Source organism: Vombatus ursinus, unplaced genomic scaffold (genome assembly GCF_900497805.2).
Source record: "Vombatus ursinus unplaced genomic scaffold, bare-nosed wombat genome assembly UNPS02003292.1, whole genome shotgun sequence".
NCBI lineage: Eukaryota > Metazoa > Chordata > Mammalia > Diprotodontia > Vombatidae > Vombatus > Vombatus ursinus.
In genome coordinates this window covers 11,045,951-11,067,861 of record NW_020943070.1, presented here as the reverse complement: position 1 = coordinate 11,067,861, position 21,911 = coordinate 11,045,951, and the positions used below count along the sequence as shown (strand labels likewise).

Sequence of the window (21,911 nt, the reverse complement as noted above, 5' to 3'; positions counted from 1 at the left end):
AGCGGTCTCACTGCCCTCCTTGGCAACAATCAAGCAACAAGCCGAATTTGATTCTTCCTTGCCTTTGGAACTGGGCTGGCAAGAGCTCCAAAAAGCAATGGAAAAACCTGTCACAGATCTCCTGGCATCAAATTGCACCACTGGGCAAAAGGAGAAAACAATAATTTGCCACTCAACTCCACCTCCCTTGGACAAAAGTAAAGAAGGGGTCAGGACAGAACATGTGAGCTTCTCGGGAAAGCTTAACAAAGCATCCATCCCTTTGCCAAACGTCACTGCCAAATGCCCCACGCCATGTTTCTGTTGGTTAATAACAATGATCACAACAACACCTTGCATTTATACAGCACTTTTAGATTTGCAAAGAGCTTTTACAAATATCATCTCCTTTTCATCTCATAACAACCCTGAAGGTGAGGTGCTATTATTATCCCCATCTGACTGATGAGGAAACTGAGGCTCAGAGAAGACTTGCCCAGATCGCACAGGGTGGTAAGATCATAGGCCCATAGACTTAGGTTATCTTCAAGGTTATCTTGAGAAGGAGAATGGTAGAGTGGATAGAGAGGCCTGCATATGGAATCAGATAAGTTTTAAAAATGGAGTTCAATTCCCACCTTAGACCCTTCCTATCCATATGACTCTGGTTGATTCACTTAAAGTGGTCAAATAAGGGAGTCAGACTCAACGATCTCCAAGGTCCCTGCCAGTTCCAGATCTCCGATCCTTTGATACCAACCCTAATTTTACAGATGAGGAAACTGAGGTCCAGAGAGTTGAAGCAATGTTCAGGGTTACACAGCTAATAAATACATAGGTTCATGGGTTCACAGACTCAGAGCTGGAAGGAAATTTAGACTGATTTTACAAATGAGGAAACTGAGGCATAGAGAGAGAGGACAAATTCCATGTCCAGGGTTATACAACTAATAAATTCATAGGTCAGGAGGTTCATAGACTTAGAACTGAAAGAGATCTTAGAAGTCATCTAAACTAATTCCCTCGTTGTAGGGGTGAGGAAATTGAGGCCGAGAAAGGTCATTTGCCCAAGATAAAGAGCTAGGCAGTAACTAAGTAAGATTTGAACCCAAGGCTTCCTGACTCCAAAGTCAGTCCTCTTTCCACTGTACCATGCTGCTATCCACATCCGAGCCTGTATTGCAACTGAGGTTCTCCTGGTTTTGAGGCCAGTGTGAATGTGATCTTTCCCCCAAAACACTTCAGGATGTAAGACAAATGAGCACCCTACCCCATCAGTGTTCTTTTATTGGCAATAAAGAAAAAGATCAGAATATGTATTGTCATTTATCCACCAAGCAAAAGCATCTTTTCTGATCAAGGAGCATAGCAGGATGTCTTTGGACATAGCTTGTTGCTTTAGGCCAATCTGAAATTTGTTCATGCCAGATCTACTGTGTCTGCAGGTTTTACAGAGCTCTCACCTCCTGCAGCCAGTGAATCCACAGCCTGTGAGATGCCAGCAGCGTTATTCCTTTCTCCTCCCCTCCCTACCTCCCTCCCTTCTTCCCTCCCTCCTTCCCTTCTTCCTTCCTTCCTCCCTCCTTCCTACTCTAGGACTCCATATTACCCAATATTCTGTGTGATAACCTGACTTGATTGATTTTCATCTCATGTTCAGCATTTTCATCTCATGTTCAGCAATATTCATTCTGAAATTTGAAAATCTTTTAGTGACTAGAGGATGTCATTCATTCTGACACATACTGGTTGTGTAACTATGAGCAAGTCCCTTAAGCTCTTAGTGCCCCAGAAAACTCTCTAATACTGTCTGGTGCTTAGCTTAGTGCCTGGTACATAGTAGGAGCCTAATAAATGTTTACTGATTAATTACAGATTGCTCACCTGCATTAAGAAATGAAGCTCATACAGGCCAATGAAATCACAGACCTGGGCTCTTCTTTCCCCCTTCCTCCACACAGTGATTCAATGACTGGGTAACCCTTAAGGTTCCTCTTAGGATTTCCTTTCATTCAATTTACCTCTATTTAAGAAGTGTCAATTTTGGGTGATGGGAGAGAGGGAGGGGGGAGGAAGGGGGGAGGGAGAGGGAGAGGGGGAGAGGGGGAGGGGGGGAGAGAGAGAGAGAAAGAGAGAGGAAGGAAGGAAGAAATCGTCTCTGCCATAAGAAACTTCTGTTTAGCACCAGTGCCACCTTCTTTATGAGGCCCCTCTGATTTCTCAACTGCTGGTGCCTCTCCAACTCCCAAGATATTTTGCATTTATTTACATTACAACAATAATTGTTAGCATTTATACAGAGCTTTAAGACTTGCACAAAAAGACTTTGCATATTTTATGAAGCACCTACTATGTGCCAGGCACTGTGCTAAGTGCTAGGGCTACACCAAAAGGCAAAAGAAAGTCCCTACCCTCAAGGAGCTCATGGTCTAATGTAACATGTCCTTTGATTCTCCCAACAATGTGAGATAGGTGTTACTGTTACCTCCATTTTCTTGGTGAAAAGACCAGGGCCCAGAGAGGCTACCTGAGGTACCCAGGGTCACAGAGCCAGTATCTAAGGCAGAATTCCTACTCTTTAACTTCTTCTTAATTCTAAGTCCAGTATTCCAGCTACCTACTTATCATACTTGTGGTTATCCCTTGCTCCCATATCTCTCTCTCATCTGATAAGATCCTTCAGGGCATGGACTGTTCTGGTTCTATATTTGTAGCCCAGTGCTTACTATGATTGATTGACTGATTGGTTGACTAGCTGTGTGTCTGGAACTCAGGAACAGCCACTCAGATGCTCTGTTAGTCCATCTAGCAAGAACACCAATAATTCTTTTATAGACTTATACTATGGAAGATAATAGGACAAAAGGCGCAGACATGGGTTAATAGCCCATGTCAAACACCAGCCTCCCTGACTGGTGGCTGGCAGAAGAGGAAAGATAAGCTGTTAGCAAACCTGAAAGAAAAACAGAGCTGCTGGCAAAGGGCTTATTGATCTTGCTGCATCCTGGAGGGCCGACCGTGGCTGTGATCCAGAGCCACCCAAACACTGCTGAGTTGAGCTGATCCCAGATTGTTTCTGTGCTTCTAGGATATGTGATTTCAGTCACATGGGCCCTTTTAATGGTGCAGATCACCATCCTTAGGACAGTTTTGGGAAGTTGCTGTGGCCAAATGCTCCATCCCCTGGTTGTTGACCTTTCCTTAGTAAGCCTCTTGGATCTTAGCTAGGCAGTATGATGATTAAAAAGGTTTGAGAGACATGGTTTCTGGATAATTAATCATTTTATTAATAAATCCAGAAGGTTATTAATAAAAGGATGGTCATTTGGCTTTCTTTCTTAGACCAAAGACCCCTCATGGTGGTGCCCTTTGAGTTTATACGCCCTTTGAAGTTTATATGCCCTTTGAAGAGTATATGTGGCTATATTACAAGGGTCTTGGGATACGTGCCCTGTGTCACCCAAATCTTGGTCAAAGAGACATCGATTTCCATACCAGTTGTCTGACAAAAGAGGATCCACATTTCCCCAGACCTGTCTAAGCAAACACAACGAGCAGGAATACACCCACTAACCCAAATTTCGAATTTCTTTTACTGTCTGTTAAGATCCTGGCCTGAGTAAATCTTTGAGATTTCCTACACTTGTTGATTTCTGGGTGAGGAAGTAGAAAGGGGGAAAAACCCTGGTCCTGATACAATAATCAGTTATTGGATATAAGAGAGAAATATTCATTTCTCCCTGCAGGATCTTGGCTTGTACATCAAGACTTTCCTGCTTGGTAGAATGTAAGCTCCTTGAGGGTAGGGAACTGTTTCATGCTTTGTATCCCCAGCACCTAGCACAGTACCTAGTACGTAGTAGGTGCTTGACAAAAACAGACTGACCTAGGATCCACAAGAGTTTAGACTCCACTGGCACAGCCTCCTTGATCCCATGTTACCTGCAGGCCATGATGAGGCCTCTGGGCAGAGATTTACTGGAGGATTGTAGCTTTAGTTCTGGAAGGGATCTGAGAGGCTCCTGAGTCCACCCCTTGTTTTACAGATGAGAAACTGAGACTCATGGAGGTACAATGACTTACCCAAGGTTATACTGCTACTCTGAGCAGGCAGGACTTCAGTGCAGGGCTTCCTGACTCAAGGCCAAGACTCTACCCACCTGTGATCCCCAGCTTATGAGCACTTAGGCCAGTGTCTGACACATAGTAGGTGCTTAATAAATGCTTATTGACAGGCTAGTTGACCTAGTTGCACTCCCCAGCTCTCTCCTGAAAGTGCTTTTCGAGCCATAGATCACAGAATCATAGCTGGAGAGCTGGAAAGCATTGCAGGGATGTACTGGTAAATGTTTAACAAAAAGTACTTCGGGGAATGCCTGCAAAATACACTTGGAAGTTTAACCTGCATTACTAACACTCTCCACCACTTTCTTACATCTAGCTAAGCAACAAATTAATCAATCAACCAAGCTCTGATCAGTAGCCCTGGCTGATTTCTGAGGTGTAAACGCTCACAACGAAAATGTAACAATGGTTTCTTCTGCATCAGCCAGTCTGAGCTGGCTCCAGCGCCTTTGGCCATTCTATAGATGAAGAAATGAAACCCCGCAGAGAGGGTAAGCATTATGGTCCAGATCACATAGGTAATGAGCAGCAGAGCTGAGATTCAGATCCAGGGATTCGAACTCCCAACTCTAATGCAGGCTTTTCACTTCCTTTGCTGCCTCTTCATTGAAGTGAGGATGTCCGTGGTCTCCCTGGCTCTGCTTACTTCCCTCAACATCAATTCATACAAGTCTTCCCTTACTTTTTGGTATCTGTCACATTCATCATTCCTTCTGGCACAGTGATATTCTATTCCATTCACGTTCCTCCACTGGTTTGCCATTCCCCAATCAATGCCCGTCCACTTCTTTCTAGCTCTTTGCTACCACAGAAGGTACAGTTCTAATATTTGGTGCATTTGGGAGCTTTCCTTGGTTAACAACCTCCTTGAGGCATTGCAATAGGATTTGTGGGTCAAAGCTCATTAGATTATTCTTATCTGGAGTAAATATTAATAGAAGACAGAGATAAACAAAAGCACAGAGAATCCAACCATCCCTTCAGTTATCTGTTCCAATTCCCGCCCAGTTGTGTGTTCCTTCCACCTCTAAATCCCATGGTCCATAGTGGTTGGCCAAAAGCACCGTAGTTGGATTTTGAGGTTCCAGAGTAGGGAAAAATAGGTCTAAAGTAGGTAGCTATAGAAAAGCGATGGAGAAATAAGGATCCTGGTTGCTGAATAAATTGTGCTATGTGAATGTAACAGAGTATTATTGCTCCAGAAGAAAGGATGATAGGGACTTCAGAAAAACCTGGAAAGACTTGTATGAACCGATGCTGAGTGAAATGAGCAGGACCAGGAGAATGTTGTACATGGCAACAGCCACGTTGTACGATGACTAACTTTGATAGACAGCTCTTCTCAGCAATGCAAGGATCTAAGACATCTCCAAAAGTCTCATGATAGAAAACGCTATCCACATCCAGATTAAGAACTTTGGAGTCTGAATGCAGATGGAAGCATGCTATTTGCTCTCTTTCTTTCCTTCTGCTTTGTTTCTTCTTTCTTGTGGTTCCTCTTATGGGTTCTAATTCTCCTTTACAACATGACTAATGTGAAAATATGTTTAATAGGAATGTACATATAGAGCTTATATCAGATTTCATGCTATCTTGGGGAGAAAGGTGGGAAGGGAGGGGGAGAAAATTTAAAGCTCAAAAGGCTTTGGAAGTGATTGTTGAAAACTAAAAATAAATAAATTAATTTAAAAAAAGAGAAAAAAAAGAAAAGATGATAGGAAGGATTCTGAGAAATGTGGGAAGATGATAAATTGATACAGAGTCAAACAAGCAGAATAATTAGAACCATTTACACAGTGACCACAACACTGTAAAAGAAAGCAACATTGAAAAAAAACCAAGTACAGACCTGAGTCAATGTAATGCAATCTGGACAGGCAGCATGGGTCAGTGGAAAGAGCATGACTGGAGAGTCAGATGACAGGAATTCAAATCCCACCTCTGATACTTACCACGTATGTGAAATTTAACCTCCCTGGGCTTTATTTTCTTCATCTGTAAAATGAGTTGGACTACATGACCTCACAGGTCCCTTCGAGCTCTAAATCTATGATCTATGATTCCATAGGAATGCCAGACAGGAGAGAGGTGGGGGACTACAGGCGCAGAATGAGGCATATGCTATTAGGCATGGCCAATATATTGGTTTGTTTCACTTAACTGCACTACTTTCTTTCTTTCTTTCTTTCTTTCTTTCTTTCTTTCTATATTTCTTTCTTTCTTTCTTTCTTTCTTTCTTTCTTTCTTTCTTTCTTTCTTTCTTTCTTTCTTTCTTTCTTTCTTTCTTTCTTTCCTTTCTTTTGGTGAGGCAATCAGAGTTAAGTGACTTGCCTAGGGTCACACAGCTAGTAAGTGTCAAGTGTCTGAGGTTGGATTTGAATTCAGGTCCTCCTGACTCTAAGGCCGGTTCTATGCACTGCGCCACCTAGCTGCTCCCTGTACTACTTTCTTAAAAGGAAAGGCTCTATGGGGGAGAAAGATTATTGGAAAATGGCATCATGTTTAAAAAAAAAGACATCACAGCAAAACATTTAAAAATAAAATAATAATTTAAAAAATAAGGGATTGATAATTCACTCCATGTTGACTCAAATTACTAATTATTTTTCCTTTGACTAACAATGAAAATGTGACTGTGTAATATATTCACAAGACAGTTCATTGTAGCTTAAGCATCTTTATGAGCTAATGAAATGATCGGAGTATCCCATTTCAACTTAATTAAACTGAGTAACAGTCCAAACCAAACTGAGCTCCCACACCACAGTTAGCTCTGAAGTCTCAGCAACAGGTTCTGCTTAAGGCCAACAGGATAAATCTCACACCAGAACCATCTCTCTCTCTCTGTCTCTGTGTCTCTGTCTTCTCTGTTTCTGTCTGTTTCTCTCTCTTCAAAGCCTCGCTCCTGTCTCTAATTTTCAGGGAGAAAACACAAACGAAAGTCTGACGTGGTCGGCTTGTGAGCCTTAGGAAAATGAAGGGTGTGGGGGAGGAGAAACATACAGTCTACCTAGGGCCAAGAGGTTGTTTCAGGTAATGATTGGGGCCTGTCAATAGCGGTGCTTCACAAAAGAGCCTAGAAGTCTCAAAGCTTTCTGTGAGCTCCCTAGGGACCAGAAGAAACCCCAGTAGACGCCTCTCTTCCACATGTCTGCTTGGCTGTTGCAGGAGCTAAAAACACAATGACAGGCATTCTGGTATGGAAGAGAGAGAGCCGGCCTCAGGACTGGGTTTGAGCTTTGCCTATAACCCATACTGCCTAGTGACCCCTGGCCAAGTCACTTATCCCTTCAATGTCCCTAGGCAAAGGTAAGTAGATAGAGGTAAGCCTGGACTCAGGAAGACCTGAGTTCAAATTTGGCCTTAGACACTTACTAGCTGTGTGACCCTGGGCAAGCCACTTAACCCTGTGTGCCTCAATTTTCTCACCTGTAAAATGAGCCAGAGAAAGAAATGGCAAATCACTCCAAGATCTCTGCCAAGAAAAATCCAAATGGGGTCACGAAGAGTCAGACGTGACTGAAATGGGTGAACAACAATCTTCTGAGATTATGAGTTGCAGAGCAGTTGTTGATCTGTGCTGGTAGATGGTGGCTTCTCAAAGGGGTGTGGCAATGAAATCACGGCCATCAAATGTAATATAATGATAATAGTTGGCAAGAAAAAATGAATAAGAGGAATTCAGGGAAATAAGGGAAGGCTTGTGAGAAGTCATCAGAACCACGAGAATAATATACACAACCACAATAATGCCACACGATGCATAATGTAGATGAAAACAACACTGACCAGTTAAATAATCCATCCTCCACCCAGCTGTCCATGAGCAGATTACCTGTCACACTCTCATCCCTTCAACAATCTCCAAGGGCTCCCTATTACCTCCAGGTCACAGGGGTGGGGAACCTGCAAGGATTGTTCTGTGAAGTTCAGATTCGGTCAAAGAGCCGCACTTGAGGACCTGGAAGGCCACATGTGGCCTCGAGGCTACAGGTTCCCCACCCCTGGGCTAGAATCTATAAATATAAACAAATCTGATCTTTAGAGTCTGGCTCTTTTAGACCTCTCTAGTCTTCTTATGTTTTTATTTCCTTCTTCTCACTCTGTGTTCCAGCTATACTGATTCACTTACTGTGCCTTCACCATGGTGCTCCATTTCCCATCGCCGCACCTTTGTACTGCCTGTCCCTTTGCCTCTACCTTAGGAATCCCTGACTCTCCTGGAATCTCCATTCAAGTGCTATCTTCTTCATGGAGCCTTTCCTGGACTCCCCAGCAGCTGGGGAAGCCCCTCCCCAAACTATCTTGTCATTATTTTGTCTCTATTCTGAATATATTTATTTATGTCCACAGCACCCTGAGGGCAGGGACTGTTCCATTTTTGTCTTTATACGCCCGGCACCTGACAGAGTTCCTGGTACATAATAGGAGTGTAATAAATACGTTCTGATTAACTGATTACAGCATCAGCTCTCAAGACCCTTTCAGTTGGTCTGCACAGTCAAGACTGTTTTCCTCATGATAGTTTTAATTTCTAATACAGAAGGTATCAGTAGTTACAAGTGACAAAGCTCTTTGGGGGAAGGGTCACTCAATAATTTTTAAGAGTTTTAAGAAGTCCTGAGACCAAAAAGTTTGAGAATTACTGGGTTACACTGCCCAATTTTGGTTCAGGAGAACACTTGTGCTTCCATCGTCTTGGTGGAGAGCAGGAGGATCATGGGAACTGAGCACAGCTTGGGTCATGTGGCATAGTTTGCATTTTATTTAATTACTTTATCTGGTTACAGGGAGGACTCGAGAGTGAGGAAAAACACAAAAGTCATCAATAAAACTTTTAAAATAAATGCACAAAATAAAAACATGAAGGCAAAAATGAATAAGCATGAAAAAGAATTGTAGGAGAAAAATGACGAGACTACAAGAATTTTCCTTCCACTTTGAACCCAAGTTAAAGATGGTGGTTCTTCTCCAGGAAAGCCCCACTCTGAGGCCTTGGTGTCTAAACCTCAGTTTGTTGTTGTCCAGCTGTTTTCAGTCATGCCCGGCTCTTCATGACCCCATTTGGGGTTTTCTTGGCAAAGATACCAGACTGGTTGGTCATTTCCTTCTCCAGCTCATTTTACAGATGAGGAAACTGAGGCAAACAGGGGGAAGTGACTTGTCTAGGGTCACACAGCCAGTGTCTGAGGCTAGATTTGAATTCAGGCCTTCCTGACTCCAAGCCCAATGCTCTATCCACTGTGCCACCTAACTGCGTGTGTGGGGGTTGGACTAGAGGGCTTCTCCTGTCCCTCAAGGTCTCAGTGTATGATCCTCTGAGCTCTGAAATCTCTCAATAATGGTTTGAGAAGAGCCCTGACCCCAGGCAATGAAAGATGCTGTATCTCCAGGGCCTGAATCTCGAGGGGAAACCAGGTCATCTCTAGGATTTCCCACCAACTGGCTCCTAACACCTACAAGGCTCATTCTTTCCCTACTTTATTCCTCTCTCCCTTCCTGTTTTTTAGACTGAGTCATACAAATCAGAAAAATACAGAAATTTCTAATTTGGCCTGTTTAAGCTCTCCAGTCTTTTTTTTTTTTTACATTAATAGCTTTTAATTTATTTTTTAAAATCTTTTGAAAAGTTTATTTATTTTTAGTTTTCAACGTTCTCTTCCACAAGATTTTGAGTTCCAAATTTTCTCCCCATCTCTTCCCTCCCTGCCTCAAGATGGCATGCATTCTGAATACCCCTTCCCCTAATCTACCCTCCCTTCTATCTCTCCCCCCCTTTTCTTATCCCCTTCCTCTTCTATTTTCCTATAGGGCAGGATAGATTTCTATACCCCATTTAAGCTCTCCAGTCTTACCAAGACTTTAATCTACTCAGATATACATCTTTGATACACACACATACATGTACGCTATGACCTCCTTGAAGGTGCAAACTATTCTCTGTCCTCTTTGCATCACGCCTTAGCATGGTCATTGGTCCTCTTGGAGAATGAAGGATGAACAACAACAGCACAACATGTGATATACAGAAGGTGCTTAATAAATGCATGATTGTTAATTGATTACCATAGAACCCTGAACATAGTTGGAGTCTAATACATGCTTGCTGTTCGACTGTATGAATTCAACAATGCAATTAGACAAGAATTTATTGAGTCTTCTTTGGGCAAGGTCCTTTTGGGTCCAGGCCAGGGATTTCCTCAGATTTGGGCATTGGCTCCCATTTAGTGGTTTGAGTCTGAACGTGATCCAGGGGGTTCGTGCAGAAAAATTCTTTAATGATTCCTTAAGCAGTAAATAACTGCAGAATATTATGAGTAGTACTATGCGTCCATGAGCACTCATGACACATTTTTGTTGTTACTGTTGAAAGGGGTTCTCAGCCAACAACAGCAACAGAATTGGGAACCTCTGGAGTGGGGGGTTCCCAGGGAAGCTCCCCTCATAGAAGCAGATCAGCAGCTGTACACCTTGTCGTCTCAGAGGGCTGCCTGGGGTGCTGAGAGGTTAGTGACCTCCCCAGGATCATGCAGCCTCTATCTGTCAGAGGCAGGATTTGAACGCAGGTTTTTGGGTCCCCAAGCCTGATTCTTTATCCATTATTTCACCCTGATTTTCTCTAGGCCAAGAAGTCAAAATAAAAGTACAGTAAAATAAACACAAATCAGCCTTGATTTTTTTGTTGTCTGAATGATGAGAGATTCTTCTTCTTCTCCTCCTCCTCCTCCTTCTTCTTGTCTAGAGCTGTTATTTCAATGACATTTGTTCAGTCATTCAATCACGTCCAGCTCTACAAGACCCTATGGACTTTTTGTCCATGTGGTTTTCTTGGAAAAGATACTGTAATGGTTACCATTTCCTTCTCCAGTGTGTCCTCATTTTACAGATGAGGAACTGAAACTAATATGAGTTAAGTGACTTGCCCAGGGTCACACAGCCAATAAGTGTCTGAGGCCAGATTTGAACTCAGTTCCTCCTGCCTCTGGGGCTGGTGCTCTATCCACTGTACCACCTGCCCCAGTTCCCTATGATTTTGAAGGGGCAGTTAGGTGTGTAGTGGATAGAGCACCAGTCCCGGAGTCAGGAGGAATTGAGTTCAAATCTGTCCTGAGACACTTATTGGCTGTGTGATCCTGGGCAAGTCACTGAACCCTGATTGCCTCCAAAAAAGAAAAAAAAAGCATAGGGAACTGCGGGTGAGAAAACTCCTTTTACTAATCAATCAGCAGCCACTGATTAAGTACCTGTGATATATCAAGAACCAAAAATTAAAAATAACGATAAAGATCAATTGTTCTTCAACTGGTAGAGAGGTGCCTGGGGCACTGAGAAGTGAAGGAAGTGACTTATCTAGGGTCACATAGCAAGCACACAGAATAAAAAGTAGGACTTGATCCCAGGTCCTCCTGACTTTGGTTAATTATCCACCGTGCTGGGCTGCTTCTCCAGGACAAAACTGATCATAAAGATACTAGATTTAGAGTGAGACGAGACCTCAACCCTACAAGGTGGCAGAGGAGGTCACTGAGGCCCAGAAAAGTTAAACAACTTTGTCCAATGTCACAGAGGTAGGATTTGAATTTAATTCCTTTGATCCAAAGTCAGTGAATGACCTTTCTTTCCACTGTACCAGACTTCCTCTTAAAATATACCCTCATAAATACCTGATTAAAAATTTTTAAAAATGATATATTTTCCATTACCTACATTTCCCAATATATCCATCCCTCTTAACCTTTCCAGTGAGTAATTCTTTATAACAAATAAGAAAATAAAGGAGAAAATAAAAGTCTAGCAAAACTAATCAACATATTAAAAAAAATCGGAAGCTATCTATTTACACTGTTCCAGACATAGGCTCTTCCAACCCTGCAAAGGAGCCAAGGGCCATGCTTTCTCCCATCTCTTCTTTTGTTTTGTTTTGTTGTTTTTCTTTCTATTTTCATTGTAGTCATTATGGTTCTTCTTCTTCTTATTTATTATTATTATTATTATTCTGGTTCTGCTCATTTCATTTTGTATCTGTTGATGTAAGTCTTTCCTAAATGCCTGATTTAAAAAAAAAAGTCTCAAAGGTAGTTTGTAAATACATTGGGAACATGGGAAAGGGGAGGGGGATAGAAGTTGATTCAGAGTGCATTTCAGTGAATCAGTAGAGTTAGACAATAACTAACTAAGAAAACCATAACTGGGGGAGGGGGCAGGGGGAACACTAAAAGGAATTAAATGAAATTCAGGCGATCTGTCTGGATAAAAGAAACCCATTTTTAAACAAACGGATCAAAGAAGAGACCCTGTGCTATTTGCAAATCCTAAATGGAAAAGACTGCATGCACAAAGTTGGGACCCAAATACAGCCGATCCTGATGCCTCTGTTCCCATGACTGTTCCGGGCTGTTCACTGGGGTTGGCAGCTGGGATTAGATGGTCTCACTCACATCCTCTGCATGAAAATTAGAGATGGGAGGGAGGGAGGTCTTTGGCCAAAGAGAAAGCCCGTGTGAAAGTCATGTGCTCTGAGCTGCAGCCTCTTGGAATGCAAGGCCTGCTTCTTTTTTGGCCACACTCAAGTTTCTGGTTCAAAGGAAACAAATGCTGGAGTGGGTGCTTGGACATAACCAGGTAAAGACCTGAGGCAGTGTGGAAATGGGGACCGGAGGCTCTAGTGAAGGGGCCAGAGCCTGGAGGACAGCATTCCAAAATTTCTAGGTCTCCAAGTCAATTAGCAATCATTAGATTTCAGGACTAAAGTCACTGAATTAAATGAAATTCAGTTAATTTATGAAACAGCAGTAGCTATGTGCCAGGCACTGGGGATACAATGACAAAAAACAAAGGAGCCCCTCCCCTCAAGGGGATTATATTCTGGGAGGAGAGAGAAAAACAACATTTGGATAAAAAAATAAATACAACACATATACAAAGTGATCTAAATGATTTCAGTGGGAGGAAAGCACTGACCACTGAGGCTCAGGAAAGGCCAACTATAAGAAGTGCTGCCTGAGCTTTGAAGGAAGCCAGGGGATCCTATGAGGTGTCAGCAGGGAAGAAGTGTATTCCAGCCTGTGGGGACTAACTGGGAGGAAGCTGGAATAGTGAGTGGGTAAAAGGGACTATTCTAGGAAGTAAGACTGGAAAAGTGGGTAGTAGCTCTCTAGGGTGGGCTTTTCAATCCCCCTGAAGATGTAAATATTCTGCCTTGGTACTGCCTCGGTTGTTGACCTCTCTCTCAGTGCTCTAGGTAACTCTCTGAGTTTATGAGTTGCATTGGGAGAGTTTTGGGGGTGGGGAGACAGGGGGATGAGATGGTCAGACCTGTGTTTTAAGAATATGCTTTAAGAATATCAGCTGACAGCTGGGTAAAGCATGAGTAGAAACATCGGAAGCCGGGATGCTGAACAGCAAATAACAAAATACATTGCTAGCCTCCTGAATGGCAATTTCCATGGTGCTATTTATTTAGGCTATTCATGGGAAATGGGCATCTAGGTGGTCCCATAGTGCATAGACTGCTAGGCCTGGAGTCAGGAAGACTCATATTCATGAGTTCAAATCTGGCCTCTGACACTTATTAGCTGTGGCCCTGGGCAAGTCACTTCACCCTGTTGGCCTCAGTTTCTCATCTGTAAAAGGAACTGGAGAAGGAAATGACAAACCATTCCAGTATCTTTGCCAAGAAAATGGGTTCATGAAGAATTGAATATGACTGAACAACAAAATTCATCACAATAATACAGAAACATATGCTCCAAAAACAAAAAAAAAAACCGATGAAAGGATTTAGGTCTAACCACACTGGGGCCAAATGGAGGTTGAGCCATGGAACCGAAACGGCCTGAATTATTAACAGAAAGGGATAATGAATGCAGTGGGCGGCAACAATCAGTTCAAAATGCCTTCATTGCTGTAATAGTAATTTCTACTGCCATTTTTATACACTTGAAAGTCTGGAAAACACTATATAGGCATTGGCTCATTTGAGGGTTATGACAGTCTTGTGAGGTAGCAAGTAATGTTATTTCCATTGTACCGAGGAGAAAACTGAGACTCTGAAAAATTAAGTGAGCTGTCCAGGGTTCTGCAAAGCCTTCCTTAATGCTGTTGGGAGGACCACCATGCTCGCAGTCATCAGGCTCCCAACCAGGTGCCATCTTGGATTCCTCTCTTACTCTCCTTATAGATTCAATCCTATCTATGCCATCTCTTGTGACATCTACTCTCAAAACATCTCTTGTATCCATTCCCTTCTCTCTACTCACACAGATAGGTCCTCATCACCTCTCACCTGGAAAGCAACAGCTTTCTAACTAGACCGCCTGCCTCAATTCTTCTCCCTTCCTGTTCCAAACTATCCTCCACTCTGCCACCAAGGTGATTTTTCTAAAACATAGGCCTGATTATGTCACTTCCCTGATTAATGGGCTCCCAGATCAAATATACAATTCTGTCGGGCATTTAAAGCCCCTTACAACAGGCCTTTTCCCACGATTCAGTATTCCTCTTCTCTTCCACACCCTCAATGATGTAGCTATGTTAGCCTACTTGCAGTTCCTCAGATGGTACTTGCCATCTCCCATTTATGAGCCTTTGCATGGACTGTCCTCCAGGCCTGAAGTGCTTTCCCTTTCTCACCTCTACCTCCTAGAATCTCTGGCTTCCTTCAACATTCAGCTCAAATTCCACTTTCTGCAGGAGGCCATCCCAGGTCCCCTCCCCCTCAACTGTTAATACCTTCCCCCATGAGATAACCTTCCATCTACTCAGGATACTTATTATATATTCCATCTTATCTCCCCAGTTAGAGAGTCACTTTCCTGAGGGCAGGGACTATTTTTGCCTTTCTTTGTATGCTCAAGGCTTAGTAAAGTACCTGGCACATTGTCAGAGCTTAATAAAGGCTTATTGACTGAGTAGGATGTATCAGAGACAAGATTTGAACTTGGGTCTTTCTGACGTCGGGTCCTACACTCTATCCACCACACTGTCCTGCCTCCTAACCACTCCGTCCCATCACGATGCTGCAAAATCTTGATTTTTCCCTTTCTCCTCCTTCAAAAGATCATATCTCACTTTCTCTCAAAGTCAGTGAAAATCACACATCACCTATGCATAGCCTTGACACTTCTCATTGTTTGCATGCATACACACACACACACACACACACACACACACACACAATCTCATTTGAGCCTCACCCTAACCCAGTGAAGAAGGCAGGGAAGGAAATGTCTCTTTATGGGACTGAGAGTTGGAAGGAACCTTGGAGGCCATTTACTACAATTCTCTCATTTTACAGATAAGGAAACTGAGGCTCAGAGAGGTCAAGTGACTTGCTTTAGACTGCACTGCTAGTTATAGGTAGTACCAGGTCAATATCGAGTCTGCTAACTATGCTGTGTTCACGTAGCAATTTCGGTTTTTGTCTAAATTATCCTTAAAATAGAATTTCTGAGCTACTGTGAATATTCTCTTATGAGCTAAGCACCCTGCTGTTACATTTTATTTATTATAATCGGTATCTATTATATATTACCAATGGTAATTAATGACATATTGGTAATTGATGATTACTAAGCAGCTTTTAATGTGTGTGTGGAGAGCAGTCCTCAAACTGGAAATGGAAAGCATTTATTAAATGCTTACTGTGTAGTCATGCACAGTGCTCAGTACTGGGGTACAAAGATAAGCAAGCAGGATAATCCCTGCCCTCAAGGAGATTGCATTCTAATGGGGGAAGAAAACGTAAATGTAGGTGAGTGATGGTCAGGAAGGGGTATTTTGGTGGTGTTGGTCTGGCTAGAGGGGGAGACCTGAAGGGGGAATAGAGTGGCATTTTCCTACCATCTTCCCTGCAGCCTTCCCTATACGAGGGTCAGTAAACAAATCTGGGGGCTCTGAAGTAGTAAACAAATCAATGCTAAGGAATGAAATGGAAAGAAGGACGCTGGGCAAGTTACTTAACCTCTTGGTGTCCCAGGGATATTTCAAGATGCTGAGTTGTAGAGTACACATTGATTTGTACCGGTAGAGGAAATTTCCATGCTGGGAGTTCCCTGAGCTAATGAAATCACAATCCAGATCCAAAAGCTATATAAGGCATAACAGACCATGTAGAATTTCTCTGGAGGCCATGAGTGAGAAAGAGAAAGAGGGGATGGGAGAAGTGTATGCATTTGCCTAGCTCCAGTCCTGTAGTCCTGGGTAGGAATGGGTAATGATGATCACAACTCAGTTTTCCCATTTTGTCAAGTTCACTACTGTGTAGCTGGTACAAGGGACCATGCCGAACCCAAGGATTCCAACAAACAATTCTTTTTGTTTGTCTGTTTGCCTGTCCTATTCAGTTTCTATTTATTTTAAATTTATGTAGCAAAACAAGGATCTATATAACAAAGTACAATAAAAAAGATGATTGCATATGAAACCGCAAACCTACTAAATTCCTATTCCAATATTTTCAGGTGCGAGAAATCCACAAATACCAATACAAACATACCAGGGACAGAGTCAGCAATTCTTCTGACCAGGGCAGGAAATACCAGATAATCCCTCAAAGCAACTTCTGGAGACAAATGTCGTTGAACAAGTGCAGAAGAAGACACCCAGAACCCAATCCCATGAATGGTGACCCACAACACTATGAGGGTGCTATGTGGCAGCTTCCTAATTTAACTCACTATTCTTCCAAAAAGGCGCTAAGCTCAATTTTTTTTTCCTAACTGAGTTGACAAACCCCTGAGTTGGCAGGGTTGCTGAATTAGCAGATCCCTCTAAATTTTGGTGCTCTAGAATAAGGTCCTAATCACCCTGGCCTAATTATGATTTTGGTTCTTTTAAAAAAATTTTTTTTACTGATATCTTCTTTTTTCATATCACCTACATTTCTTAAGCTATCCCTATGCCTCTCCCTTCCTACCTAGAGGACCCTCCCTTATAACAAAGAATTAAAAAAAAAAGGGGGGGGGAGAAGCCCAGTTAAGCAAAACCAACATATGAACCACGTCTGAAATTTTATGTAGTAATTGACACACATTCACAGTCTCCCACGTCTACAAATGGAGGTAGGAGCATACCTTCTCATATCTCTTCTTTGGGACCAAATTAGTCATTTTAATTTGCCAGCCTTCAGTTTTGTTCGCTTTTCAATACTATCCATTTGCATTGTTCTTGTCATTATCTATATTGTTTTCCTGGTTCTTCTCACTTCCCTTTGCATAGTTCATATAAATCTTCTCATGCTTCTCTGCACTCATCACAGTCATCATTTCTTACAGTGCAGTAATTTACCACCACTTGTTAAGCCATTCTCCAATCAATGGGCATAGATTTGATTTCTAGTTCTTTGGTCCCACAAAAAGTGCTACTAGAAATATTTTGGTCACATGAGTGCTTCTTAATCTTAAAAATATTTACATTCACTATTTAGCAACCTTCCCCCCCCCCCCCAGGGAAGTGTCTTGTTTGCAAGCCACATATGTATTTCTGCCCCTCAACAGAAAAAAGGAACTTGGGGGCAGTCCTCAATAATCTTAGACCTATGACTTAAACTTTTCAGAATAAGTATTTAAAGAAGCATGATCTTTATCCTTCCACACTGACAAGTTGGGAATTTGTTAGACGTGAACAAAGGACATGAATCCATGAGAATACCAGCGGCAGAAATACCAACACGTTGCTGGCAAGAAGATGTTCTAGTGTTTTCTGCCTGGAGTGAATTCAAGAAATAAAAAGACAGCTCTGTGCCCTCTCTCTAAGAAGCCAAATCAGTTTGCGATTATGAGAGAAATGGAGCCCCTTGTCTTGAGAAGGAAAGAATGGTGCGGAGGAAAGCAAGCTGAATTTGGAGTCAAGAGGCTCCGGGTTCTGAGTCACTGAATTTCAGAGTTGGAAGTGACCTCAGTAGCCAGTTTTCCAATCTTTACCAGGGAGGTTCTGGCTCTGCTAATTAGTGCCTTTGCAACCATAGGCAAATCACTTAAACTTTCAGCCTCGGTTTCCTTATCTGTAAAATGAGGGGATTAGACCAGATGGCCCCAACAGATTCCTTTTTGTATTGGCTAGAATCTAGAACCAAACGGAACCTTGGAGATCAACTGGTCTAGACTCCACCCTCCTTGTACAAAGGAGGCAGAATAGGACAGGTTAGTCAGGATTGAATGCAGGACGACCTGGCTGCAAATCCTGCCTCAGACCCTTACTGGTTGTGTGATCCTGGACAAGTCATTTCTCTGAATCTCAGTTTCCTCATCTGGAAAATGACAAATTCAAGATCCCATGATCTCAGTTAAATCAAAGCATCCTCAAAGTCCTTTTCAGGGAAGAAGGAGAGACAAGGCCAATCTGACTCCCTTTCGTGCAATGACCAACTCTGAATGACGTAGCTGTTCTCAGCAATATAACGATCCAAGACAATTCTGAAAGACTGATGACGAAAAATGCTATTCACACCAGAGAAAGAACTGATGAAGGCCGAACGCAGATCAAAGCAGACTTTTTTGGCTTTCTTTCTTTCTTTTTCTTTCTTTCTTTTTTCAATCTGTTTTCTTTTGCAACATGGCTAACATGGAAATATATTTTGCATGACTGCACATGTATAATCTATGTCAAATTGCCTGCCAGCTCAAGGAGGGGAGAGGGGAGAGAGGAAGAGAGAGAATTTGGAACACAAAATTTTAAAAAATGAATGTAAAATGTTTTTTACATGTAATTGAAGAAAAAAAATAAGAGAGAACAAAAATTTGATTCCCTTTTCTAAAATGCTAGTTTTAGGCAGACTTCTAGAAGATCCCCCAAGGTTAGTTAGGAAGGAGGGCACAGGTATGCATTGTCAGAAAAGTGAGACCATCATACCTGGGCTCCATAAACTCGCTGCATGGCCTGCAGCAACTGGTTTGTGTAGTCTGTGAGGGTCCCGGCATCTTCTTCAAAGACACTCAGTAGGGAACGAGTCTGAAAGAAAAGAGAAAAAAGAGGAAGATTTTAGTCATAGGTCTTAGAATTACAGCCTTGGAGTCCAACCTCATCATTTTATTTTTACATTTTTAAAATACTTTATTTTCCCCCCAATTACATGTAAAAATAATTTTTAACATTCACTTCTTAAAACTTTTTGAGTTTCAAATTCTCTCTAGCCTTCCCACTCCCCTCAATGAGAAAGCAAGCAATGTGACATAAAACCTAATCATTTTATAGAGAAGGAAACTGAGGTTCAGAGTGGGGAAGGCCACACAGGCGGTAATTAAGTACAAAAGCTGGGCTTCAGACCCAGTTCTTCTGAATCAAAATCCCATGCCCTTTTCACTGTACTCTGCTGCCTTGAAAAGTCACAACATTTTGAAGATGTCCTTTCAGCATTACTTTGGGAAAAACACACTGGCATCACAAGCAGACACAGGGCCAGGGGGTGTTGTCTGCCAAGCCTTGGATCTTTGATACTTTTATTTCTGACATCGGTGGGAACAAAATTCCAGGGGCCCTTAATTTCGAGCTCCCTGTGTAATTTCCAGGAGATGGTGCGTGGGAAGAGGGAATGGGAAATGAGCATCAGTTGTCAAGGCCACAGAAGGGGAGAAAATCACATTTTAAGGGGATTAAAATCAGGAGGGGCCTGCTGGCTGACCTGACTCGATCCCATATCTAAGCCCCAGGATGGGCCATCCAATCAACCTGGTGCGACAGGGAGAGTCCCACCTGCCAGTCCAAATAAAAAGCTCATTATCAGTTCTATCTGGGTACCTGGGGCGGGTAAATCAGGGCCTGCACGCCTGCATGTGTAATCATCCCATAAGCCGGCCATCTGGCTGGGAGTCTGCCACTGCGGGCCTCTTCCAAGATTCACAAGACCTCAGAGGTGGGCGGAGCCTCCCTGACCATCTCATCCAACCTGTACTTGCACAAGAATTCTGTCTGTGGCATCCCCTCTCAAGGGGTCATCCAGAACACCTCTGAGATGGGGAGCCCACTATCTCCCAGGAAGTCCAGTCCACAGTCTAAATGCCAGCTTTTCCTCACATTGGGCCTAAATCTGCCCCTTACTCTTTCCAATGATCTTTTGGCCCACATTTCCTTGGCTTAATTTTCAAACCTGACCAGACTAAATCAGACCCAGCCATAAAACAATTAAAAGGGAATGTCGCATAATCACAAAGAACAAATATGGTCTTGAAGAAAAGCTATAAAACACCCCCACCCCACTCTTTTGCAGAGGTGGGAGGTCCATGGGTTTGGATAAGGGCTTTTATTGTCAGATTTTCAAAAAATGCTTGTTTTATTCCATAAATAAAAAATAAATAAAATGTATTTTGCTGATTATTTTTCCTCTTTTTCTTAAAAAATATTCTTTATTACATAGAATGGCTCTCTGGGAGGGGCAAGGGGTCAATTTAACTGAGGTAAAAAAAAAAACTATGAAATTTTATTTAAAAAAAACAGATCAACCACGGAAGAGGAATCAGAGAAAATTGGGCAAGAGCCCAATTGCTTTTAATGAGGAAACTGCCTGATTACTTCTCAAAGCAATTTCAAAAGAATTCACTAGCTGCTTTTCACAGAGTGGGCGCTTAACAATTACCTATTAACTAGGTGAAATAATGAGAAGTCTGAACTAAGTAAATTTGCGTGATAATGATTCATTCATTCATTCAGCAAATCTCCACCAAGCACCTACTGTATACAGAATACTGTTAGCCTCTGAAGAAGATACAAATTTACCATGAGGGAGGAAGGGAATAAGTATTTATATAACACCTACTATGTACTAGGCACCATGCTAAACGGTTTACAAATATCCTCTCATTTGATCCTCATAACAATTATGTGAAGTAGGTGTTGTTATTATCCCCATTTTACAGTTAGGAAACTGGGATAAACAAAGTTAAGTGACTTGCCCAGAGTCACACAGTGTCTGAAGCTGAATTTGAACTCAGATCTTCCTGCAACACTCTATCCACTGCACCACTTACTGGTCATAAGACACATACCACAGGTTTCACCCTCCCAGTGGAATGTCAACTCTTTGAGAGCAGCGACAATTTAACCTTTGGCTTTAACTGTCTGTGTTCAAGGCACATACTAAATGTTTGTTGGCTGGGGAAAGGGGAATGGGAGCAAGAGAAAACATTTTTGTTAATTGAAAATAATTAAATTAAAAATTTAAATATGTCTGTTGAATAAAAAAAAGATACAGTTTCTGGCCATATGAAGCTTGCAGTCTAGAAGGTGGGTAAGATACCAAGAAACTCTAGACATCTTGCCACCTGGCATGCTGGTGCTCCCCCCTCCTTCTCTGAAATAGTCCCTTCTTAACACTGTGCCTACCGCCATTTCTCTTTTCCTGGAGGATCATGGTATCATAGATTTTGGAGTGGAAAGGACCTTATGGGTCATCACATCATACCCCCTCATTTTATAGCTGGGGAAACTGAGGTGAAGAGAAGTTAAGTGACTTGCCCAGTGTCACCCAGCCCATATGAGTGTCTAACATCGGATTTGAAGTCACATCTCCAAATCCCCCTTGTAGCCATGCTACCTTAATCAATTTAGCTTTAGATCTCTCTGGGTCTGAGCTATCCTGGCAGGTGACACCTAGCCCACTATATCTAACTGACTGCAGGTCATCATTTGGTTTGGGCACTCTAGACATCGTGCCATCTACCAGTCTTATCCCTGAACCCTAATTCTTGCTCTGGGAATAATAATCAAATCAATAGTAGATGCCCTATGACTTAACTTATCAACCTCATGACTTCCAGACTCCAACTCCCCGCCCTGGCCACCACTCCCATCTACATGCATGCATACATGCATAC

The 21,911-nt window shown here is 42.4% G+C and overlaps 1 protein-coding gene across 2 annotated transcripts in view; it reads right to left on the bottom strand.

Moving 5' to 3' along the window:
* The window catches only part of APPL2 (adaptor protein, phosphotyrosine interacting with PH domain and leucine zipper 2), an 82,862-nt gene that overhangs the window by 46,425 nt on the left and 14,526 nt on the right, over nt 1-21,911 (bottom strand). For both annotated transcript variants that reach the window (XM_027873027.1, XM_027873017.1), the window contains exon 2: nt 18,955-19,053. In XM_027873027.1, coding sequence (XP_027728828.1) covers nt 18,955-19,053 — 99 coding nt within the window. The remainder of the gene's footprint in view (nt 1-18,954; nt 19,054-21,911) is intronic.